The 26,974-nt window shown below is 47.0% G+C and overlaps 1 protein-coding gene across 1 annotated transcript in view; it reads left to right on the top strand.

Annotated features, from left to right (window-relative positions):
- LOC123492948 (CUB and sushi domain-containing protein 3-like) overlaps positions 1–26,974 on the top strand; it is a 186,587-nt gene that overhangs the window by 93,146 nt on the left and 66,467 nt on the right. The window contains exons 17-24 of the mRNA XM_045226706.1: positions 416–554; positions 1,169–1,356; positions 5,561–5,749; positions 14,066–14,182; positions 14,659–14,874; positions 16,493–16,681; positions 17,611–17,780; positions 18,359–18,515. Of these exons, the coding sequence (XP_045082641.1) occupies positions 416–554; positions 1,169–1,356; positions 5,561–5,749; positions 14,066–14,182; positions 14,659–14,874; positions 16,493–16,681; positions 17,611–17,780; positions 18,359–18,515 (1,365 nt within the window). The remainder of the gene's footprint in view (positions 1–415; positions 555–1,168; positions 1,357–5,560; positions 5,750–14,065; positions 14,183–14,658; positions 14,875–16,492; positions 16,682–17,610; positions 17,781–18,358; positions 18,516–26,974) is intronic.

Below are 26,974 nucleotides of genomic sequence, written 5' to 3'. Positions count from 1 at the left end.
TCTCTCTCTCTCTCTCTCTCTCTCTCTCTGTCTCTCTGTCTCTCTGTCTCTCTCTCTGTCTCTATCTCTCTCTCTCTCTCTCTCTCTCTCTCTCTCTCTCTCTCTCTCTCTCTCTCTCTCTCTCTCTCTCTCTCTCTCTCTCTCTCTCTCTATGTCTCTCTCTGTCTCTCTCTCTGTCTCTCTCTCTGTCTCTATCTCTCTCTCTCTCTGTCTCTATCTCTCTCTCTCTCTGTCTCTATCTCTCTGTCTCTCTGTCTCTATCTGTCTCTCTCTCTGTCTCTATCTCTCTCTCTCTCTCTCTCTCTCTCTCTCTCTCTCTCTCTCTCTCTCTCTCTCTCTCTCCCTCTCCCTCTCTCTCTCTCTCACTCCCTCCCTCTCTCCCTCCCTCCCTCTCTCCCTCCCTGACCCTGTGTAGCTCCCTGTGGAGGCCATTACTCTGCTCCATCTGGAGTGATCCTGTCCCCAGGGTGGCCCGGCTACTATAAGGACTCCCTCAGCTGTGAGTGGGTCATCGAGGCAACGCCCGGACGCTCTGTCAAGATCAGTTTTGACAGGTCTGTATGACAGCACAGCACCCAGAACCCAGACAGGGAATGACTCTCAAAAGTCAGAGGCAAAATATATAGCTTTTTTCTCCCAAAGGTTGATGCTCCTTGCTTTAGACTGGGATGTAACTCAATCCCCATGTCAGATTAGATGGTACTTCAGAGTTTAGATGAATGTTATAGACAAAGTGTGTCTCTTTCAAATAGTCCATTACAATCTGTTGGGTTCTTCTGTTTAGATGGATGGGGCTTGATACTGTATTTTATTTCAGACGTTATATTAATACTATAGACAGAATTGTGTCTCTCAGTAGGCTGAAGGCTGTTTAAAATGTTATTGATGGAGAGCTCTGGTCTGACTGATGTCATCTGTTTTATACTGTAGAGGCCTGGAGGGATGGAGAGCTCTGGTCTGACTGATGTCACCTGTTATATACTGTAGAGGCCTGGAGGGATGGATGGGTGGAGGAATTAATTAATCCTCTCCTCTCCTCTCCTCTTCCTCTCCTCTCTTCTCCTCTCCTCTCCTCTCCTCTCCTCTCCTCTCCTCTCCTCTCCTCTCCTCCTCTCCTGTCTCCTCCTCTCCTCTCCTCTTCCATCTCTTCTCTTTCCCTGTGTGTCAGGTTCCAGACGGAGCTCAGCTATGACTTCCTGGAGGTGCATGATGGTCCCAACCTGCTCTCGCCTCTGATTGGCTCGTTCAACGGGACCCAGGCCCCCCAGTTCCTGTTCAGCAGTAGTAACTTCATCTACCTCCTCTTCATCACCGACAACAGCAGATCCAACAGCGGCTTCAAGATCTTCTACGAGAGTGAGGCGACAACAATATGTATTTGTGGGCGTTATGAGTGGTGTTCTGACTAGGGACCCAAACGCATATATGGTACAAGTCTCCCATTGATATCAATTAATGAAAGTAGTACGAGACAACAACAAGCTCTAGTTTTATTGAAGTCAATGAATGATTTATGCGAAAGTCTGAGTTGTGAATGTACACACTTGTCTGCGGCGGCAGGTAGCTTAGTGGTTAAGAGCGTTGTGCCAGTAACCGAAAGGTCGCTGGTTCTAATATCCCCGAGCCGACTAGGTGAAAAATCTGTCGATGTGCCCTTGAGCATGGCACTTAACCCTAATTGCTCCTGTAAGTCGCTCTGGATAAGAGCATCTGCTAAATGAGTAAAATGTAAAAACTATGAACGAGACCCTGTGAGACTGGACTTTAGTCATTCTTATCAAGCGGAAAGCATAAACACAGTTCTGATCAGCAAGATTAGGGTCATGATGGGCCCTACTTATGATGGGCAGTAGGTAGCCTGAATTATATCTGTGTCGTGGAGTGTAAACAAACAGACTTCCTGTACTTGCTCCGGAAAGCATTTCAGCTGCTAAAATGAACAGAATGAGTGACATTTTCTCTACCATACAATAATCTGTGGGACCCTTACTTAGCGCAACACACTGCTATTGCTTCTAGATGGAATATTTATGGAATTTATCAATCCTGTCCCAAACTGGAAGTAATGTAGGATTCTAAATAGGTATATGTAAATTAGGGCTGTCAAATGATTAAAGTAATTAATCACAATTAATCGCATTAATTTCTGTAGTTAGTCGTGATTAATCTTTTTTTTTTTTTTACAGTTTTTCTCGATTGCTAAGACACATTTCTTGAAAGCTGCTCTCCTTTTCTCTTAACTGTGAACACAAAACCCAATTTTCAAGCTACATTCACAAAACCTCAGACTCTTCTTGCAAAACCAAACTTTCACCTCAAAACAGTTCAATCTGTGCTCAAAATTGAACTATGTTGTCAAATCGTGCCCCGAGTCAATCAAAATAAAAAACACTACTGAACAGTCACTAAACACTACGTAGAAAAATAGAAAACACAATGCGCAGGACATGACTCTGGAGAAATAAATGTTTATTGTTCACTGTAGGCTAAATGCATGTTGCAAAACAAAAAAAAACTGTGCATTTAGCACTTGTACAAAAAGACAAAACAGAAATCTTATGCGTTTGCCACTTGTGTACAGTAAGCCCATGTAAAAATAAAGTACAAAAATATACAAATAAGTGCATTACTCAGCCACAGCATCATGTCTCCGTACTGGGTCAGGCCACAGGACTTCATCCACATCACAGGCCACATTTTGTCTGGCCAGGCAACGGGGGAAAAAACCCCTGGCATGCCGTATCCAGGCTTGGCATGCCTCCACACCTATGTCACCACAGGCAAGTCCCATGGCTTGCAGGAGATTTACCCTGGGTGTAAGGTTGGCGTTCATATACCTTCCACCGCCATGAGGAGAAGAATTCCTCAATGGGGTTTAGGAAAGGGGAGTACGGTGGAAGGCAAAGATTGATAAAACCTTGGTTCACATTGTACCACTCTCTAACCTGGAGGGCTCTGTGAAAACTCACATTGTCCCAAACAACAACATAGATGGGATGCTCATCCTGCTGCCCTAACAAAGCATCTCGCATGTGATTGAGGAAAATGAGGAGCTGGTGAGTGTTGTAGGGCCCCAGGTTGGCATGATGGTGGACAACCCCATGATTGCTGATGGCAGCACATAATGTGACATTGCCACCACGCTGCCCAGGAACACCAACAATGGCCCGATGGCCAATCACATTACGGCCTCTCCTTCTCCTTTTGGTGAGATTAAACCCAGCTTCATCCATGTAGATGTATTGCTGGGGTCTTTCCATTGCATCCAGTTGAAAAACCCTCTGTAGAAATAGATATAGTTTTGTAAGTGATACGGAAAAAGTGATTTAGGCCACTACAGTAAATCACTACTTAGAGTAATCAACATTGAATGTGTCTGGATATATGCCAACCTGTACATACTGGAATCTTTGCTCTTTGACTCTGTCTGATTTGCGATCAAAGGGCACTCTGTATAGCTGTTTCATGCGCAGTCTGTTGCGCTTGAGGACACGATCAACAGTAGAGAGGCTGACACTGTTGATACCCTCAAAATTTAAATGGTCCTCAATGATCTTCTGCTGAATTTCGCTCAGTTTAATAGCATTGTTCTCACGGACCATATCAACAATTAGGGTCTCTTGGTGTGGGGAGAACATACCTGTCCTCCCACCCCCATGTGGCAGTCTTTCAATTCTACAAAAGAGAACATGGAGTTACAAAAATATACATGGAATACTAGGCCTACAAACAGTTAGACCAACCCTCCATTACAATACTACAGTACATTGGTACAGTGATGTACTGAAACATATTTACTTACAGTATACTGTGGTACAGTATATAGTATGTCATACAGTAATTGCTGTCAACATTTACATACTGTACTATAATGTCAAAAAAAGGTAATTACCTGTTCTCTTCTCTAAATCTTCGGATTATGGTGGACACAGTGAATCTACTGATGTTTGGTTGTACCCTTTGTCCAGCCTCCCTCATGCTCATACCATGGACAAGAACATGGTCAATCACAGTAGCTCTGATTTCATCAGATATTACTGTTCTTTGTTTTCGCTGACCACCTCGACCACCTCGACCTCCTCTCACACAAACTCTTCCTCTCAGATTTCTATCCATTGTAGGGCCTCACAAACCAGTGCTCTCTGAACTGGCTTACTGTATATGTTCCCTCACATCATTAGCCACAAGTGTGATCAATTTTGAGTTGTTGTGTTCAAGTGGTGACACCTGTGCTCTAATTGTGTTTGACTTTTGTCACCTGTGCTCACCATTATGCAGCACGGGTGCATCACAATGAAAATGTGTTGGCAAGTTATGTCTAAACAGGTGAAAAGTGCTTATGGTTTTGCCAAAAGAGTGATTGATTCAATCAGTGGGTTCAGGCAACTGAGCATTTGGTTCAGACAATAGGGTTTAGTGTTTTAGCAATTGAGAAAAACTGTAATTGTTCAAATTTGTCCCTAATTCAAGATGTTTGCAGGAATACTTCGGCATTTTGACAATGAGGCACTTTAACTACTTCACCAGAGTCAAATTAACTCATCGTTACCATTGATATGTTTCTGCATACCATTCACTTTATGTTTCTGCATGCAGTTTGAAGGAAGTTGCCAACTAGCGCTAGCGCAATTGCTAACTAGCATTAGCGCAATGACTGGCAATAACTGCAAGTATATTGGTATCTGCCATCATGCTAGCAGATACCAATAGACGTATAGTCATTGCGTTGACGCTAGTTAGCATTGGTTCGCAAAACTACCTCTAACTTCCTTCATACTGGAGGCAGAGACATTAAAAACGGTGTCCACGAGTTCAGCTGACTCTGGGGAAGAAGATAAACGGCTTCATTGCCAAAATCCCGAAATACCCCTTTAAATATAAAACACATACCATTGGGTTGTAGGTGTAATACTGTATATTTTGATTATATGGGAAGAAAATGACAAAATATGCAGTATTTTAAGACAATAACAACAGATCAGCCAGATATTAAATATCATACAGCTATTAAATCTAGCCTAGGCTACTTATCATGAACTAGTCACAAGCTGCTACTACTAAAATTGGGATCATTTGCTTAAAGCCCCCCATGCAGTCTTTGTAATTTTTCATTTTAAAATCATCACCGTATGTCCAATAAAATCACTGTGTGTTTATTTAATGAAAATAACTCCAACATATATATATTTTTATCATTTATTTTCCTCAGCCTCCTTTTGGCCTTTAAAATGCTCAGTCTGATCGCGTGTGGGCATTAGGAAATGTGAAGATATTTACACACACACAGCTCTGATTGGCTGATAGAATGGTCTAGAGTCCACCCCCCCCCCTTACCCAGATGAACAGTCATTGGTCTATTATAACCAGATCGCCTTGTGACGTCATAACGTGGGCCTAAAGTTCTATCCCTGCCTGAACAGGCTGAAATTCCACTATTTTTTTTTCTCCAAACAGCTCTTACACAAAAAGGGCAGTATCGTCATTTTTACAATTTCTGAGTGTTGTTTTTGACTTCATATGGTGGAAATATCTTATTTTTTCTTTTTTTTCTTTTCTCCAGTTGTGACGTTGGACACGTCATCGTGCATGGACCCTGGGGTCCCGGTGAACGGCGTGCGGTACGGCCATGACCTGGCCATCGGGTCCACAGTGTCTTTCCAGTGTGACCAGGGATACAGGCTCAGTCACGAGGAACCCCTGGTCTGTGAGAAGAACCACTGGTGGAGCCGTCCTCTGCCCACATGTGACGGTACGTTAGCCTGTATAACAGGGGATTACAATCTGACCCTATAAGGTCTGGACTACTGCTGCTTCTTCTCTGTTCTACCTGAACATTCATCGCACCCACCTGGTGTCTCAAGTCTTAATCAGTCCCGGATAACACAAATTATGTTTAAAAAAACAGTGGAACTAGCTTCAAGGCTACATTTTTTATAGTGATGGTATGTTACTAAATAGATAATAATCTTAATGTATCATCTCAATTAAGCAAGCCTTGTCCACTGCCCACGTATGATGCTACGGTTTAGATTGTAATATGTGTAATCTAGTTTAAGATAGCCTGGTGCAATCTGTATTCACTTTTCGCCAAGTCCTGCTTTAGCCAACTATGGCCTGACCAATGATAGCCAGAGTGGTTGGCTGAAGAACATACAGATCTGGGAACAGGGTTCATGTAATGGTATTCATACGGTTCAACCAACCCATACCTTTCACATGTGATGGTATGTTACTAAATAGATTATATTCTTTTTTTAAGGACTGGTTGTCGTCCCACTCCTTACATCTTTGTGTTGATTGGACAGGAGAGAGAAAGAGAGGAGAGTGTGCTGAAATAGCGGTGGTCTGCATTGGAACCCATGCTGCGGTGGTCTGTAGTGGAACCCATGCTGCGGTGGTCTGTAGTGGAACCCATGCTGCAGTGGTCTGTAGTGGAACCCATGCTGCGGTGGTCTGTAGTGGAACCCATGCTGCGGTGGTCTGTAGTGGAACCCATGCTGCGGTGGTCTGTAGTGGAACCCATGCTGCGGTGGTCTGTAGTGGAACCCATGCTGCGGTGGTCTGTAGTGGAACCCATGCTGCGGTGGTCTGTAGTGGAACCCATGCTGCGGTGGTCTGTAGTGGAACCCATGCTGCGGTGGTCTGTAGTGGAACCCATGCTGCGGTGGTCTGTAGTGGAACCCATGCTGCGGTGGTCTGTAGTGGAACCCATGCTGCGGTGGTCTGTATTGGAACCCATGCTGCGGTGGTCTGCATTGGAACCCATGCTGCGGTGGTCTGTAGTGGAACCCATGCTGCGGTGGTCTGTATTGGAACCCATGCTGCGGTGGTCTGTAGTGGAACCCATGCTGCGGTGGTCTGTAGTGGAACCCATGCTGCGGTGGTCTGTAGTGGAACCCATGCTGCGGTGGTCTGTAGTGGAACCCATGCTGCGGTGGTCTGCATTGGAACCCATGCTGCGGTGGTCTGTAGTGGAACCCATGCTGCGGTGGTCTGCATTGGAACCCATGCTGCGGTGGTCTGTAGTGGAACCCATGCTGCGGTGGTCTGCATTGGAACCCATGCTGCGGTGGTCTGTAGTGGAACCCATGCTGCGGTGGTCTGCATTGGAACCCATGCTGCGGTGGTCTGCATTGGAACCCATGCTGCGGTGGTCTGTAGTGGAACCCATGCTGCGGTGGTCTGTAGTGGAACCCATGCTGCGGTGGTCTGTAGTGGAACCCATGCTGCGGTGGTCTGCGTTCCAGAGACAGCAGCTCTAAACTGCTAGACCACCCTAGACCACCAATAGATCATCATCTTAATGTATCATCTCAGTGAAGTTAGCCTGGTCCCATCTGGATGTGTCATCTCAGTGAAGTTAGCCTGGTCCCATCTGGATGTGTCATCTCAGTGAAGTTAGCCTGGTCCCATCTGGATGTGTCATCTCAGTGAAGTTAGCCTGGTCCCATCTGGATGTGTCATCTCGGTGAAGTTAGCCTGGTCCCATCTGGATGTGTCATCTCAGTGAAGTTAGCCTGGTCCCATCTGGATGTGTCATCTCAGTGAAGTTAGCCTGGTCCCATCTGGATGTGTCATCTCAGTGAAGTTAGCCTGGTCCCATCTGGATGTGTCATCTCGGTGAAGTTAGCCTGGTCCCATCTGGATGTGTCATCTCAGTGAAGTTAGCCTGGTCCCATCTGGATGTGTCATCTCAGTGAAGTTAGCCTGGTCCCATCTGGATGTGTCATCTCAGTGAAGTTAGCCTGGTCCCATCTGGATGTGTCATCTCAGTGAAGTTAGCCTGGTCCCATCTGGATGTGTCATCTCAGTGAAGTTAGCCTGGTCCCATCTGGATGTGCTCTAGCCAACTCCTCTCTGCTGTGTTTGTTCCTTTGAATGCCAAACATGTAACCTTCTCTCCAGCATGGCATGGCAACCATATTCAGACCAATCTGCTGCACACACAGATCTGGGCTGAGGGTTTAAGGATATTAATACGGTTCATCCAACACCTACTGGGCAGGGATTCACTTTTAATGTCACCCCCCCTAGCAGTATTCCTGGTGATGCTATACTTGCATCCTTTAATAAATAAACAGTCTCCTTTGTTGTCCTGAAATGCACAAAGGGACTTTTAAATATTCCAGTGGCGTAGTTGGTAGATTCTCCCAGTCATCACACCTCTACAGGGACGGTGTACTAGAGAGAAAGCGTGTGAGGAGGTTGGCAGGGGGTCATAGGGCATGATGTACTAAAATACGCTATACTGTAGTATCTCTAAGACCCCCTACACTGTACATCAAATAATACATGATATAGAGACAGTCTTCCAGTCACTCACCTCTCTACTGGGACAATATTATAGACAAAGTTAGTTAGTAGAGTCTTCCAGTAGGAGGGAGGATGGTAAGGGGTAGGATGGTAGGGCGTTAGGAGGTAGGATGGTAGGGGGTTAGGGGGTAGGATGGTAGGGGGTTGGGGGTTAGGAGGTAGGATGGTAGGGGGTTAGGGGGTAGGATGGTAGGGCGTTAGGAGGTAGGATGGTAGGGGGTTAGGGGGTAGGATGGTAGGGGGTTAGGAGGTAGGATGGTAGGGGGTTAGGGGGTAGGATGGTAGGGGGTTAGGAGGTAGGATGGTAGGGGGTTAGGGGGTAGGATGGTAGGGCGTTAGGAGGTAGGATGGTAGGGGGTTAGGGGGTAGGATGGTAGGGCGTTAGGAGGTAGGATGGTAGGGCGTTAGGGGGTAGGATGGTAGGGCGTTAGGAGGTAGGATGGTAGGGTGTTAGGGGGTAGGATGGTAGGGGGTTGGGGGTTAGGAGGTAGGATGGTAGGGCGTTAGGGGGTAGGATGGTAGGGAGGTAGGAGGTAGGATGGTAGGGCTATAGGAGGTAGGATGGTAGGGGTTAGGGGGTAGGATGGTAGGGCTTTAGGAGGTAGGATGGTAGGGCGTTAGGAGGTAGGATGGTAGGGGGGTTGGGGGGTTAGGAGGTAGGATGGTAGGGAGGTAGGAGGTAGGATGGTAGGGAGGTAGGAGGTAGGATGGTAGGGGGTTAGGGGGTAGGATGGTAGGGCGTTAGGGGGTAGGATGGTAGGGAGGTAGGAGGTAGGATGGTAGGGGGTTAGGGGGTAGGATGGTAGGGAGGTAGGATGGTAGGGAGGTAGGAGGTAGGATGGTAGGGCGTTAGGAGGTAGGATGGTAGGGGGTTAGGGGGTAGGATGGTAGGGCGTTAGGAGGTAGGATGGTAGGGCGTTAGGAGGTAGGATGGTAGGGGGTTGGGGGTTAGGAGGTAGGATGGTAGGGAGGTAGGAGGTAGGATGGTAGGGAGGTAGGAGGTAGGATGGTAGGGGGTTAGGGGTAGGATGGTAGGGCGTTAGGGGGTAGGATGGTAGGGAGGTAGGACGTAGGATGGTAGGGCGTTAGGAGGTAGGATGGTAGGGCGTTAGGGGGTAGGATGGTAGGGCGTTAGGGGGTAGGATGGTAGAGGGTTAGGAGGTAGGATGGTAGGGAGGTAGGAGGTAGGATGGTAGGGAGGTAGGAGGTAGGATGGTAGGGCGTTAGGGGGTAGGATGGTAGGGGGTTAGGAGGTAGGATGGTAGGGTTTTAGTAGGTAGGATGGTAGGGCGTTAGGAGGTAGGATGGTAGGGGGTTAGGGGGTAGGATGGTAGGGTGTTAGGAGGTAGGATGGTAGGGCGTTAGGAGGTAGGATGGTAGGGGGTTAGGAGGTAGGATGGTTGGGGGTTAGGAGGTAGGATGGTAGGGAGTTAGTGGGTAGGATGGTAGGGCGTTAGGAGGTAGGATGGTAGGGCGTTAGGAGGTAGGATGGTTGGGGGTTAGGAGGTAGGATGGTAGGGAGTTAGGAGGTAGGATGGTAGGGGGTAGGATGGTAGGGGGTTAGGAGGTAGGATGGTAGGGGGTTAGGAGGTAGGATGGTATGAGGTAGGATGGTAGGGGGTTAGTGGGTAGGGGGGTAGGATGGTAGAGGGTTAGGGGGTAAGGGGGTAGGATGGTAGAGGGTTAGGGGTAAGGGGGTAGGATGGTAGAGGGTTAGGTGGTAAGGGGGTAGTATGGTAAGGAGTTAGTGAGTAAGGGGGTAGGATGGTAGAGGGTTAGTGGGTAAGGGGGTAGGATGGTAGAGGGTTAGGGGGTAAGGGGGTAGGATGGTAGAGGGTTAGGGGGTAGGGGGTAGGATGGTAGAGGGTTAGGGGGGTAAGGGGGTAGGATGGTAAGGAGTTAGGTGGTAAGGGGGGTAGGATGGTAGAGGGTTAGGGGGTAAGGGGGTAGGATGGTAGAGGGTTAGGGGGTAAGGGGGTAGGGATGGTAAGGAGTTAGTGGGTAAGGGGGTAGGATGGTAGAGGGTTAGGGGGTAAGGGGGTGGGATGGTAAGGAGTTAGTGGGTAAGGGGGTAGGATGGTAGAGGGTTAGGGGGTAAGGGGGTAGGATGGTAGAGGGTTAGGGGGTAAGGGGGTAGGATGGTAAGGAGTTAGGTGGTAAGGGGGTAGGATGGTAGAGGGTTAGGGGGTAAGGGGGTAGGATGGTAGAGGGTTAGGGGGTAAGGGGGTAGGATGGTAAGGAGTTAGTGGGTAAGGGGGTAGGATGGTAGAGGGTTAGTGGGTAAGGGGGTAGGATGGTAAGGAGTTAGTGGGTAAGGGGGTAGGATGGTAGAGGGTTAGGGGGTAAGGGGGTAGGATGGTAGAGGGTTAGGGGGTAAGGGGGTAGGATGGTAAGGAGTTAGTGGGTTTAGGAGCAATGTTCCCTCTAAACTGAGCTTGCGAGCCCCGAGACTGCCACGCAGAAATATCAGCCCACTTCACTCAACTTTCTAGAGCAGTTGTCACCAACCGGTCGATCTCCAAGTCATTCCTAGTCAATCGCCAAACATTTCTGCAAAAAACCCAACGATAAAACCTTGTTTTCCTATTTTGTTTTATTCGTCTCGGGCTGTCGGCGGTAGGTGCACCTGATTCACCTGACCTGCGCTCCGGGTAGGCCAACTGTTACCATTTTGAACCATTTCATGTGTCTGAAGGTGCAAACTCTACCTTCCCGGCGGGCCCAGAGAGCAAATCATGTGCACTGTAGGCCCACCGCTGGCCAATCGGATGGCTCAGATGATCGTGTCTGCAGTAACGTAGCAGGCGTAAAAAGAAAGCTACAGCAAGTTGAAACTGTGAGATTTCAAAACGTTTTTAAAACCATGACTAGAGAGAGAGACTGTCAACGAATACAGCAAAGAGCTGCTGTTTTTATGAGTGAGTTCATGTTTAAGTTCTTACTCAGCGCTGTCAACACTTTGTATTCAACATTTTTATGAGCCATAAAATGTGCGTTCTTCCTATTTCCACTCAGCGCTACCTCAAGCATTGCATACTTACAAGCCCTTAAACAACAATGCAGTTTAAAAAAAAAAAGATTTTAAAAAAGTGTTAAGTAAAAAATAGATAAGTAAAAAACATAACATAGCCTAACATAGGGTGACTGAGGGTGACCACATGGAGACAGTAGGGGGTAAGGGGAGATGTTGGCTACTGAGGGTGACCACATGGAGATAGTAGGGGGTAAGGGGAGATGTTGGCTACTGAGGGTGACCACATGGAGACAGTAGGGGGTAAGGGGAGATGTTGGCTACTGAGGGTGACCACATGGAGACAGTAGGGGGTAAAGGGAGATGTTGGCTACTGAGGGTGACCACATGGAGACAGTAGGGGGTAAGGGGAGATGTTGGCTACTGAGGGTGACCACATGGAGACAGTAGGGGGTAAGGGGAGATGTTGGCTACTGAGGGTGACCACATGGAGACAGTAGGGGGTAAGGGGAGATGTTGGCTACTGAGGGTGACCACATGGAGACAGTAGGGGGTAAGGGGAGATGTTGGCTACTGTAGTATAGTGTGGTCTCTCTAAGATCCCTCTACAACCTCTTCACATCAAAGCATACAGGACAGTACTACTGCCTGAGTCCAGGTGTGTCAGACACAAGCCCACAAGCCTTGCCAAGTAACACCAGGCTCATGTCTTATTAATGACTTTATGTAAGTTCGGCTCATTAATTAAGCATCTGATATAATTTTGGGTGGTAGGGCTTGATGCAGTGTGGTTTGCCTGGAGGGGCTCGGGTGTGTCCCAAATGGTACCCTTTTCCCTTCCCTATAGTGCACTACTTTATCCAGGCTCTGTCGCAGCCGGCCGCGACCGGGAGATTCATGGGCGGCGCACAATTGGCCTAGCGTTGTCCAGGGTAGGGGAGGGAATGGCCGGCAGGGATGTAGCTCAGTTGATAGAGCATGGCGTTTGCAACGCCAGGGTTGTGGGTTCGTTTCCCACTGGGGACCAGTATGAAATCTGGATAAGAGCGTCTGCTAAATGACTTAAATGTAATGTAAATGTTATACCAGGGCCCATAGGGTAGTGCACTACTTTATACCAGGGCCCATAGGGTAGTGCACAACTTTTGACCAGGGCCCATAGGGTAGTGCACTTGCCATTTGGGACACAGCTGGGGCCTCTAGGGTAGAGGGTGTTAGTGACTGCATTCATTACTTAGAAAATATGGACTCCAAGCACCAGTTCGACTTCAAGTATTTGCCTGCCAGATGATGTGTTTTTGGAGGGCATCTGCATAGCAATGTTTTGATGTTACTTTAACGCCAGAAGCCCAGACAGGTTTACAAGGCTACAAAAAAAACAAAAAAACACACTCTGACAGAAGGATATTTTAAATTGTCGTATTTGCAAAGCATTGCCCTTTAAAGATGATAAATTATGACCTTTTACAATGATAACAACACAATGACAGTCAGTAGAAAGCTGGTGGCTGGTGAACAATGGCTAATTAATCTGGATAACCTTCAACAGGTTCTGACATTAACCCCTTGGCCCAGCTGCCATTGAGAGGGGACTTTATCACATTAACTTGCTGTGGTAAGATAACGAGATCAGCTGTAGATGACGTCAATAAGGAAGACATGCTCATGATCATATTGATTATGTCAATAAGGAAGACATGATCATATTGATTATGTCAATAAGGAAGACATGATCATATTGATGATGTCAATAAGGAAGACATGATCATATTGATTATGTCAATAAGGAAGACATGCACATGATCATATTGATTATGTCAATAAGGAAGACATGCACATGATCATATTGATTATGTCAATAAGGAAGACATGCTCATGATCATATTGATTATGTCAATAAGGAAGACATGCTCATGATCATATTGATTATGTCAATAAGGAAGACATGATCATATTGATTATGTCAATAAGGAAGACATGCACATGATCATATTGGTTATGTCAATAAGGAAGACTTGCACATGATCATATTGATTATGTCAATAAGGAAGACTAGCACATGTGTAGCCCAGTCAGTAGAGCATGGTGCTTGCAACACCAAGGATCGTGGGTTTGATTCCTGCTGGGACCACCCATACAATTATTTTGGGATAAAAGCGTCCGCTGAATAGCGTATATTTAAGCAATAAGGCCCGAGGAGGTGTGGTATATGGCCAATATACTACGGCTAAGGGCTGTTCTTAAGCACGACGCAACACAGAGTGCCTGGACACAGCCCTTAGCCGTGTTATATTGGCCATATACCACAAACCCCTGAGGTGCCTTATTGCTATTATAAACTGGTTACCAACATAATTAGAGCAGTAAAAATAAATGTTTTGTCATACCCATGGTATAAGGTCTGATATACCACGGCTTTCAGCCAATCAGCATTCAGGGCTAGAACCACCCAGTTTATAATATATTATAGATGAGGTCAGTAGTGGAGCGTGAGGAGGATCATATCATTAAGTTGACTACTATTATCATTAGCACTGTCTATTAGCATCAGGCTAGCATTAGCACTGTCTATTAGCATCAGGCTAGCATTAGCATTGTGTATTAGCATCAGGCTAGCATTAGCATTGTGTATTAGCATCAGGCTAGCATTAGCATTGTCTATTAGCATCAGGCTAGCTTTAGCATTGTCTATTAGCATCAGGCTAGCATTAGCATTGTCTATTAGCATCAGGCTATCATTAGCATTGTCTATTAGCATAATTGTCTCTCATTATTCTCCAGCATCTTGTGGTGGGGACGTGAGAGGACCTGGTGGTATCATCCTGTCTCCTGGATATCCAGAACTCTACCCTAACTCTCTAAACTGCACCTGGACAGTGGAGGTCGGACATGGGAAAGGTAGGAAAGCATTTTTTATCCAACGGGACCTACAGCCAAAGCCATTTTTATCCAAAGGGACCTACAGAACTATGTATGACAGTGTCAAGCGTATGCCTGTATTAAAACTAGATGCCGTGTTGTATCAGATTTCACTTTCAAGGTGCACTTTACTAAGGTGCTCTTACCATGGCGGCAGGTAGCTTAGTGGTTAAGAGCGTTGTGCCAGTAACCGAAAGGTCGCCGGTTCTAATCCCCGAGCCGACCAGGTGAAGAATCTGTCGATGTGCCCTTGAGCAAGGCACTTAACCCTAATTGCTCCTGTAAGTCGCTCTGGATAAGAGCGTCTGCTAAAATGACTTAAAATGTAAACGAATAAAAGAGCTTTAAACGTCCTCTTTCTTACTTGGGAACGATCCCATTTGTAACATTTGAGCTATGTCATCCCATCTGATGATCTGATGTTTATTCTCTTCTCTCCGCTATGCTCTGTTCAGGGGTCCAGTTCATGTTTCATTCCTTCCACTTGGAAGATCACCATGACTACCTCCTGATCACTGAGAACGGCAGCTTCGCCCTACCTTTAGCTCGCCTCACCGGCCCCGAGTGCCCGGCGCCCGTCAACGCAGGCCTCTACGGGAACTTCAAGGCCCAGCTTCGCTTCATATCCGACTTCTCTATATCCTTTCAAGGATTCAACATCTCCTACTCAGGTGAGAGAGAGAGAGAGAGAGAGAGAGAGAGAGAGAGAGAGAGAGGGAGAGAGAGAGAGAGAGAGGGGGGGAGAGAGAGAGAGAGAGAGAGAGAGAGAGAGAGAGAGAGAGAGAGAGAGAGAGAGAGAGAGGGGGAGAGAGAGAGAGAGAGATGGGGGTGAGAGAGGGGGATGAGAGAGAGATGGGGATGAGAGAGAGCGGGATGAGAGAGAGAGGGATGGGGATGAGAGAGAGAGAGAGAGAGAGAGAGAGACAGAGAGGGATGGGGATGAGAGAGAGAGAGAGAGAGAGAGAGAGAGAGAGAGAGAGGGGAGAGAGAGGGATGAGAGAGAGAGAGAGAGAGAGAGAGAGAGAGAGAGAGAGAGAGGGATGAGAGAGAGAGAGAGAGAGAGAGAGAGAGAGAGAGGGAGAGAGATATCTGTGTTAAGCTCTTGGTAAAGCATATAGAGTAACATGTAAGGAGAGTGATTTAGCAGTGAGGGTTAAAGCAGGCTTAGCGTGGACTGAAGCTCTGAGACTGATGACGACTAGGTGAAAAATCATTTAACCCTAATTGCTCCTGTAAGTCGCTCTGGATAAGAGCGTCTGCTAAATGATGTAAATGTAAAGGGCTCATAGGGGATGTGGTACACTACTTTTGACCAGGCCTCATAGGGGATGTGGTGCACTACTTTTGACCAGGCCTCATAGGGGATGTGGTGCACTACTTTTGACCAGGCCTCATAGGGGATGTGGTACACTACTTTTGACCAGGCCTCATAGGGGATGTGGTGCACTACTTTTGACCAGGCCTCATAGGGGATGTGGTACACTACTTTTGACCAGGCCTCATAGGGGATGTGGTGCACTACTTTTGACCAGCTCTCATAGGGGATGTCGGGCACTACATATCCACTGGGCACACTCTGGTTGAATCAACGTTGTTTCCACATCATTTCAATGAAATTGAGTTGAACCATCGTAGAAAAGATGTTGAATTGGTGTCTGTGCCTAAGTGGGTAGGGAATATGGTGCAATTTGGGACGCGGCCATCATGAAGGCTGTCCAGGCGAATATCCAGAGGAGAGGACTGTAGTCTGTCTGTTGCTCTGTCAGAGTTAATGGGAATAACTTCTGCGATTGAAACAGCCTGGCTAAATGTTTGCCTCCTGCTCATCAGACTGAAGCGTATCTTGGTGCAGCAACTCATGAATATTCATGGCCTTACCCGAGAGTCGGTTCTGTGTGCATACTGTAATTATCATCTATAGATTGTCCTGCTTATAATTCTGCTCACAACCTTTTTTGTAACCTTTGATAAGATTGACTGGTTTGGTAATGGAGCTTTGTTCAGCAGAGTTGAATGAGTGATGTCCTAATACGGTCCCCCTTCCTTTCCCTTCGGATGACAATGTTGTTTCCTGTTGTACCCCAATGACTTCCCCCTTTCTTTATTCATCTTTCCTCGCTTCCTCTCTCCTCGGCTCCCCAAACTGCATTGGAGGAGAAGATCCAAGGTCCCTCCCCTCAGCCTTTCTTCTCTAATGTGTTTTGAGAAGTAAACGGCAAGGAGAGAGAGGACGTGAGAAATCAAGGAAAGACGACTTTGGAAAGACCCTATGTTGTTTGGTTTCCTTAGAGTATAATCTGGAGCCGTGTGAGGACCCCGGGACCCCCAGGTTTGGCTGGCACACAGGCATCAGCTTTGGCATCGGAGACTCGCTGGTTTTCTCCTGCAATGCGGGCTATCGCCTACAGGGGGCGGTGGAGATCTGGTGCCTGGGAGGCGGTCGCCGCGTGTGGAGTGCCCCTCTGCCAAGGTGTGTGGGTACGTGGTCAGCTGCTTTCATTTGCTTATTGCTTCTGTGTGGACTGTGGATAGGGCAATGTATATACAAGTATCTATTTATAGCAGAGGAGAAGGTTGACAACAGCAGGAAATAGATAGCTACTGTATTCTGTATATGGCTTTGGGTAAATATGGTCTCAGACAGTGTCCTCGATTATTTTTCTTTATATCTCTCTATATCTTTATCTCTCTAGTCTGTATCTCTCTAGTCTGTATCTCTCTAGTCTCTATCTCTCTCGTCTCTATCTCTCTAGTCTGTATCTCTCTAGTCTGTATCTCTCTAGTCTCTATCTCTCTAGTCTGTATCTCTCTAGTCTGTATCTCTCTAGTCTGTATCTCTCTAGTCTGTATCTCTCTAGTCTCTATCTCTCTCGTCTCTATCTCTCTAGTCTGTATCTCTCTAGTCTGTATCTCTCTAGTCTGTATCTCTCTAGTCTCTATCTCTCTAGTCTGTATCTCTCTAGTCTGTATCTCTGTATATCTATCTCTCTAGTCTGTATCTCTCTAGTCTGTATCTCTCTAGCCTGTATCTCTGTATATCTATCTCTCTATCTCTCTAGTCTGTATCTCTCTATATCTATAATCCTAGTCTCTACAGGTGAAAACTTGAACGTAATAATGATATTGGGACAGATATTGGGACAGAAGTGTATTCAATCTGTTTTCCAACTTGTGATGTTAGACTACTTTTTCACAGTACTGATGATGATGCTACATTACAGTATGAAAAGGAACATACCTTGAAAACTATAGCGATTAGAAATAGGATTTTCTGAATGAATTTGAACTCTAGACTTTTGCACAGTGTAATGATATGCTGAATATATCCATGACAGGGAACGTTGCAGACATTGAAGAGAATTCTCTCGTTTGGTCACTTATTCTATGCTGTCTCTTTTGTCCCGTAGCGGAGTGCGGCTCAACCGTTTCCAACAGCGAAGGAGTTGTGTTGTCGCCCAACTACCCACTAAACTATGACAACAGCCACGAGTGTGTCTACAGCATTCAGGTAGAGACAGGAAAGGGCATCAACGTCTCAGCAAGCACCTTCCAACTGGCACAAGGAGACATTCTCAAGGTGATACCACCACACAAGCCCCCATTCATTCTTTTATTTCATTCTCCATCTCTCTCCTTCCTTCTCCTCCTGTATTCTACCTCTCCCTCTTTCATTGGACAGTGTATGATAGTAAGATTCTGGGTGTGCCTATACATTTACAGGAGATAAAAACAGTCTGAGATACGTGTTGCTTCAAAATCGCACAATGACACTTCCGTGCTTCTATTTCTGTATGAATAGATTACACCATATCTACATGTACATGCTTCAGCTGCTTTCCTCTCTAGGTATTCAACCACTCCATATTAATAGGTTACAGAATATCTACGTAGATGGATGGATGGTGGGTGGATGAATGGATGGATGGATCAATGGATAGATGGATGAATGGATGAATGGATTCATGGATGGATGGATTGGTGGATGGATGAATGGATGGATGGATGGATGAATGGATTCATGGATGGATGGATGGATTGGTGGATGGATGAATGGATGGATGGATGGATGAATGGATTCATGGATGGATGGATTGGTGGATGGATGAATGGATGGATGGATTTTGATGTTAACCCCCTGCTGTCTCCTCTCTGCAGGTCTATGATGGAGGGGACAGTGCTGCCCCTGTCCTGGGTATCTACGCCGGCTCCACCATGCTAGGCCTGGCCATTACCTCCACCTCCAATCATCTGTGGCTGGAGTTCAACTCAGACCAGGAGCACACAGCAGGCGGCTTCAGACTCAGCTACTCCAGTGAGGAACACACACCTTCATCTTCCTCTTCCTCTGACTGCGTCTTCAAACAGTGATTTATTTCACTGAGAAATGAGGCCACTGAGTAGGACTCAGTCTGACATGGCACCCTATCCCTAATATGGTGCGCTATGCAGGCTCTGGTTAAACAAAGTGCACTATTTAGGGAATCGGGTGACATTTCAGGACGCAGCCTAACATTTCATTTATCTTGATAATGATGTTCATCCATGCAGCATGGGGGCTTCCAGAGGAGAAGAAAATGCTTTTCCTGCAATTATTTTTGACTGCGTAACTTGTAGTGTTCCCCGCCTTGTTAAAAGTTTGGAAATATCTGAGGAAATTAGTGTTTTGCAAGTTGTAAGCAGCCTTGCTGTAAGAATAGGGTTGGGTAGAATCCTGTGGGGTTCTCCCATAATTAGCAGGTGAGTTGCTCATCCTTCACCAAGAAAAGTTATATTTGTCTGTTACAGAACAAAGCCAAAAGTCCAACTGACAGTTATTGTTTCTCAAGTTCAGGTTCAGGATCAGGATCAGGTTCAGGTTTAAGTTGAAATTCAAGACTAAGCTCAATCGTATCTGCTATAACGGATACATTTGAAATCTTACTCACCAGTCCCCCGCCCATCCTGCCATTTGAAATATAACAAACCTGGTCCTAAGATGGAGTAAATGCAGTATGAATGATTTGTTGTACAGGAACCAGGACCAGACAAGGGTTGGAAGGGTTAGCTTAAATCCTGTCAGAACATGAAATCTGATCATGTTTTTTATGACTGTTAGAGATGGAAGCGTGTAGGTCATTTCCTAAATGTAGGCAGTAACGGTTGTGATTTATCGTGGCCATGACACTTGGAATCCTGTAATAACATCTGGAGTGGTGCTGTGGGAGTAACATAAATCACAGTCACAAATGGCACCCTAATCCCTATATAGTGCACTACTTTTGACCAGAGCCCAACAAAATATAGTGCACTATATAGGGAATAGGGTGTAATTTGGGACACAGGTCTCTGCTGCTTGCTGCTGCCGCATAGCACAGCCTTTTACAGTTAGTTACAACCTGACTGTCTGGAGACTAGACATGACCACAGCCTTTTACAGTTAGTTACAACCTGACTGACTGGAGACTAGACATGACCACAGCCTTTTACAGTTAGTTACAACCTGACTGACTGGAGACTAGACATGACCACAGCCTTTTACAGTTACAACCTGACTGACTGGAGACTAGACATGACCACAGCCTTTTACAGTTAGTTACAACCTGACTGTCTGGAGACTAGACATGACCACAGCCTTTTACAGTTAGTTACAACCTGACTGACTGGAGACTAGACATGACCACAGCCTTTTACAGTTAGTTACAACCTGACTGACTGGAGACTAGACATGACCACAGCCTTTTACAGTTACAACCTGACTGTCTGGAGACTAGACATGACCACAGCCTTTTACAGTTAGTTACAACCTGACTGACTGGAGACTAGACATGACCACAGCCTTTTACAGTTAGTTACAACCTGACTGACTGGAGACTAGACATGACCACAGCCTTTTACAGTTACAACCTGACTGTCTGGAGACTAGACATGACCACAGCCTTTTACAGTTACAACCTGACTGACTGGAGACTAGACATGACCACAGCCTTTTACAGTTACAACCTGACTGACTGGAGACTAGACATGACCACAGCCTTTTACAGTTAGTTACAACCTGACTGACTGGAGACTAGACATGACCACAGCCTTTTACAGTTAGTTACAACCTGACTGACTGGAGACTAGACATGACCACAGCCTTTTACAGTTAGTTACAACCTGACTGACTGGAGACTAGACATGACCACAGCCTTTTACAGTTAGTTACAACCTGACTGACTGGAGACTAGACATGACCACAGCCTTTTACAGTTAGTTACAACCTGACTGACTGGAGGACTAGACATGACCACAGCCTTTTACAGTTACAACCTGACTGACTGGAGACTAGACATGACCACAGCCTTTTACAGTTAGTTACAACCTGACTGACTGGAGACTAGACATGACCACAGCCTTTTACAGTTAGTTACAACCTGACTGTCTGGAGACTAGACATGACCACAGCCTTTTACAGTTAGTTACAACCTGACTGACTGGAGACTAGACATGACCACAGCCTTTTACAGTTAGTTACAACCTGACTGACTGGAGACTAGACATGACCACAGCCTTTTACAGTTAGTTACAACCTGACTGACTGGAGACTAAACATGACCACAGCCTTTTACAGTTACAACCTGACTGACTGGAGACTAGACATGACCACAGCCTTTTACAGTTAGTTACAACCTGACTGACTGGAGACTAGACATGACCACAGCCTTTTACAGTTAGTTACAACCTGACTGTCTGGAGACTAGACATGACCACAGCCTTTTACAGTTAGTTACAACCTGACTGACTGGAGACTAGACATGACCACAGCCTTTTACAGTTAGTTACAACCTGACTGTCTGGAGACTAGACATGACCACAGCCTTTTACAGTTACAACCTGACTGACTGGAGACTAGACATGACCACAGCCTTTTACAGTTAGTTACAACCTGACTGTCTGGAGACTAGACATGACCACAGCCTTTTACAGTTAGTTACAACCTGACTGACTGGAGACTAGACATGACCACAGCCTTTTACAGTTAGTTACAACCTGACTGACTGGAGACTAGACATGACCACAGCCTTTTACAGTTAGTTACAACCTGACTGTCTGGAGACTAGACATGACCACAGCCTTTTACAGTTAGTTACAACCTGACTGACTGGAGACTAGACATGACCACAGCCTTTTACAGTTAGTTACAACCTGACTGACTGGAGACTAGACATGACCACAGCCTTTTACAGTTAGTTACAACCTGACTGACTGGAGACTAGACATGACCACAGCCTTTTACAGTTAGTTACAACCTGACTGACTGGAGACTAGACATGACCACAGCCTTTTACAGTTAGTTACAACCCGACTGACTGGAGACTAGACATGACCACAGCCTTTTACAGTTAGTTACAACCCGACTGACTGGAGACTAGACATGACCACAGCCTTTTACAGTTACAACCTGACTGACTGGAGACTAGACATGACCACAGCCTTTTACAGTTAGTTACAACCTGACTGACTGGAGACTAGACATGACCACAGCCTTTTACAGTTAGTTACAACCTGACTGTCTGGAGACTAGACATGACCACAGCCTTTTACAGTTAGTTACAACCTGACTGACTGGAGACTAGACATGACCACAGCCTTTTACAGTTAGTTACAACCTGACTGACTGGAGACTAGACATGACCACAGCCTTTTACAGTTAGTTACAACCTGACTGTCTGGAGACTAGACATGACCACAGCCTTTTACAGTTACAACCTGACTGACTGGAGACTAGACATGACCACAGCCTTTTACAGTTAGTTACAACCTGACTGTCTGGAGACTAGACATGACCACAGCCTTTTACAGTTACAACCTGACTGACTGGAGACTAGACATGACCACAGCCTTTTACAGTTAGTTACAACCTGACTGACTGGAGACTAGACATGACCACAGCCTTTTACAGTTAGTTACAACCTGACTGACTGGAGACTAGACATGACCACAGCCTTTTACAGTTAGTTACAACCTGACTGTCTGGAGACTAGACATGACCACAGCCTTTTACAGTTACAACCTGACTGACTGGAGACTAGACATGACCACAGCCTTTTACAGTTACAACCTGACTGACTGGAGACTAGACATGACCACAGCCTTTTACAGTTACAACCTGACTGACTGGAGACTAGACATGACCACAGCCTTTTACAGTTACAACCTGACTGACTGGAGACTAGACATGACCACAGCCTTTTACAGTTAGTTACAACCTGACTGACTGGAGACTAGACATGACCACAGCCTTTTACAGTTAGTTACAACCTGACTGACTGGAGACTAGACATGACCACAGCCTTTTACAGTTAGTTACAACCTGACTGACTGGAGACTAGACATGACCACAGCCTTTTACAGTTAGTTACAACCTGACTGTCTGGAGACTAGACATGACCACAGCCTTTTACAGTTAGTTACAACCTGACTGACTGGAGACTAGACATGACCACAGTCAAGTTCAAGCCATGGTCTACAGCGTCTGAAAATGGGTATGAATTCACTAACCATACAGGACAGCAGCTACCATCCATAAAGGACAGGACAGCAGCTACCATCCATACAGGACAGGACAGCAGCTACCATCCATACAGGACAGGACAGCAGCTACCATCCATACAGGACAGGACAGCAGCTACCATCCATACAGGACAGCAGCTACTATCCATACAGGACAGGACAGCAGCTACAATCCATCCATACAGGACAGGAAATCAGCTACCATCCATACAGAACAGCAGCTGCCATCCATACAGAACAGAACAGCAGCTGCCATCCATACAGGACAGCAGCTACCATCCATACAGGACAGGACAGCAGCTACAATCCATCCATACAGGACAGGACAGCAGCTACCATCCATACAGGACAGCAGCTACCATCCATACAGGACAGGACAGCAGCTACCATCCATACAGGACAGGACAGCAGCTACCATCCATACAGGACAGGACAGCAGCTACCATCCATACAAGACAGGACAGGACAGCAGCTACCATCCATATAGGACAGGACAGCAGCTACCATCCATACAGGACAGGACAGCAGCTACCATCCATACAGGACAGCAGCTACCATCCATACAGGACAGGACAGCAGCTACCATCCATACAAGACAGGACAGGACAGCAGCTACCATCCATACAGGACAGGACAGCAGCTACGATCCATCCATACAGGACAGGACAGCAGCTACCATCCATACAGGACAGGACAGCAGCTACCATCCATACAGGACAGGACAGCAGCTACCATTCATACAGGACAGGACAGCAGCTACCATCCATACAGGACAGGACAGCAGCTACCATCCATACAGAACAGCAGCTACCATCCATACAGGACAGGACAGCAACTACAGTCCATACAGCACAGGACAGCAGCTATCATCCATTCAGGACAGCAGTTACTATCCATACAGGATTGACAGCAGTTACCATCCATACAGGAGAGCAGCTACCATCCATACAGGACAGGACAGCAGCTACCGTCCATACAGGACAGGACAGCAGCTACCATCCATTCAGGACAGCAGTTACTATCCATACAGGACAGGACAGCAGCTACCATCCATACAGGACAGGACAGCAGCTTCCATCCATACAGGACAGCAGCTACCATCCATACAGGACAGGACAGCAATTACCATCCATTCAGGACAGCAGTTACTATCCATACAGGACAGGACAGCAGCTACCATCCATACAGGACAGGACAGCAGCTTCCATCCATACAGGACAGCAGCTTCCATCCATACAGGACAGCAGCTACCATCCATACAGGACAGCAGCTTCCATCCATACAGGAGAGCAGCTACCATCCATACAGGACAGCAGCTACCATCCATACAGGACAGCAGCTACCATCCATGCAGGACAGGACTGCAGCTAACATCCATACAGGACAGCAGCTATTATCAATACAGGACTGGACAGCAGCTACCTTCCATACAGGACAGGACAGCAGCTACCATTCATACAGGACAGGACAGCAGCTACCATCCATACAAGACAGGACAGCAGTTACCATCCATACAGGACAGCAGCTACCATCTATACAAGACAGGACAGCAGCTACCATCCATACAGGACTGGACCTACCATCCATACAGGACAGGACAGCAGCTACCAACCATACAGGACAGGACAGCAGTTACCATCCATACAGGACAGGACAGCAGCTACCATCCATACAGGACAGAACAGCATCTACCATCCATACATGATAGGACAGCAGCTACCATCCATACAGGACAGGACAGCAGCTACCATCCATACAGGACTGGACCTACCATCCATACAGGACAGGACAGCAGCTACTATCCATACAGGACAGAACAGCATCTACCATCCATACATGATAGGACAGCAGCTACCATCCATACAGGACAGGACAGCAGCTACCATCCATACAGGACAGGACAGCAACTACCGTCCATACAGGACAGGACAGCAGCTACCATCCATTCAGGGCAGCACCTACCATCCATACAGGACAGGGCAGCACCTACCATCCATACAGGACAGCAGCTACCATCCATACAGGACAGCAGCTACCATCCATACAGGACAGCAGTTACCATCCATACAGGACAGGACAGCAGCTACCATCCATACAGGACAGGACAGCAGCTACCATCCATACAGGACAGCATTTACCATCCATACAGGACAGGACAGCAGCTACCATCCATACAGGACAGTAGCTACCATCCATACAGGACAGGACAGCAGCTACCATCCATATAGGACAGCAGCTACCATCCATACAGGACAGCAGCTGCCATCCATACAGGACAGGACAGCAGCTACAATCCATATAGGACAGGACAGCAGCTACCATCCATCCATACAGGGCAGCAGCTACCATCCATACAGGACAGGACAGCAGCTACCATCCATACAAGACAGGACAGGACAGCAGCTACCATTCATACAGGACAGGACAGCAGCTACCATCCATCCATACAGGACAGCAGCTACCATCCATAGAGGACAGGACAGCATCTACCATCCATACAGGACAGGACAGCAGCTACCATCCATACAGGACAGGACAGCAGCTTCCATCCATACAGGACAGCAGCTACTATCCATACAGGACAGGACAGCAGCTACCATCCATACAGGACAGCAGCTACCATCCATACAGGACAGCCTCTACCATCCATACAGGACAGCATCTACCATCCATACAGGACAGGACAGCAGCTACCATCCATACAGGACAGGACAGCATCTACCATCCATAATGGACAGGACAGCAGCTACCATCCATAAAGGACAGGACAGCAGCTACCATCCATACAGGACAGGACAGAAGCTACAATCCATACAGGACAGCAGCTACCATCCATACAGGACAGCACCTACCAGCCATACAGGACAGGACAGCATCTACCATCCATACAGGACAGGACAGCATCTACCATCCATACAGGACAGGACAGCAGCTACCATCCATACAGGCAGGACAGCACCTACCATCCATACAGGACAGCAGCTGCCATCCATACAGGACAGGACAGCAGCTACCATCCATACAGGACAGCAGCTACCATCCATACAGGACAGAACAGCAGTTACCATCCATACAGGACAGCAGCTACCATCCATACAGGACAGCAGCTACCATCCATACAGGACAGAACAGCAGTTACCATCCATACAGGACAGCAGCTACCATCCATACAGGACAGCAGCTACCATCCATACAGGACAGGACAGCAGCTACCATCCATACAGGACAGCAGCTACCATCCATACAGGACAGGACAGCAGCTACCATCCATACAGGACAGGACAGCAGCTACCATCCATACAGGACAGCATTTACCATCCATACAGGACAGGACAGCAGCTACCATCCATACAGGACAGTAGCTACCATCCATACAGGACAGGACAGCAGCTACCATCCATATAGGACAGCAGCTACCATCCATACAGGACAGCAGCTGCCATCCATACAGGACAGGACAGCAGCTACAATCCATATAGGACAGGACAGCAGCTACCATCCATCCATACAGGGCAGCAGCTACCATCCATACAGGACAGGACAGCAGCTACCATCCATACAAGACAGGACAGGACAGCAGCTACCATTCATACAGGACAGGACAGCAGCTACCATCCATCCATACAGGACAGCAGCTACCATCCATAGAGGACAGGACAGCATCTACCATCCATACAGGACAGGACAGCAGCTACCATCCATACAGGACAGGACAGCAGCTTCCATCCATACAGGACAGCAGCTACTATCCATACAGGACAGGACAGCAGCTACCATCCATACAGGACAGCAGCTACCATCCATACAGGACAGCCTCTACCATCCATACAGGACAGCATCTACCATCCATACAGGACAGGACAGCAGCTACCATCCATACAGGACAGGACAGCATCTACCATCCATAATGGACAGGACAGCAGCTACCATCCATAAAGGACAGGACAGCAGCTACCATCCATACAGGACAGGACAGAAGCTACCATCCATACAGGACAGCAGCTACCATCCATACAGGACAGCACCTACCAGCCATACAGGACAGGACAGCATCTACCATCCATACAGGACAGGACAGCATCTACCATCCATACAGGACAGGACAGCAGCTACCATCCATACAGGCAGGACAGCACCTACCATCCATACAGGACAGCAGCTGCCATCCATACAGGACAGGACAGCAGCTACCATCCATACAGGACAGCAGCTACCATCCATACAGGACAGAACAGCAGT

This window comes from Coregonus clupeaformis, chromosome 17 (genome assembly GCF_020615455.1).
Source record: "Coregonus clupeaformis isolate EN_2021a chromosome 17, ASM2061545v1, whole genome shotgun sequence".
Taxonomy (NCBI): Eukaryota; Metazoa; Chordata; class Actinopteri; order Salmoniformes; family Salmonidae; genus Coregonus; species Coregonus clupeaformis.
This window is presented reverse-complemented; position numbering and strand designations above follow the sequence as displayed.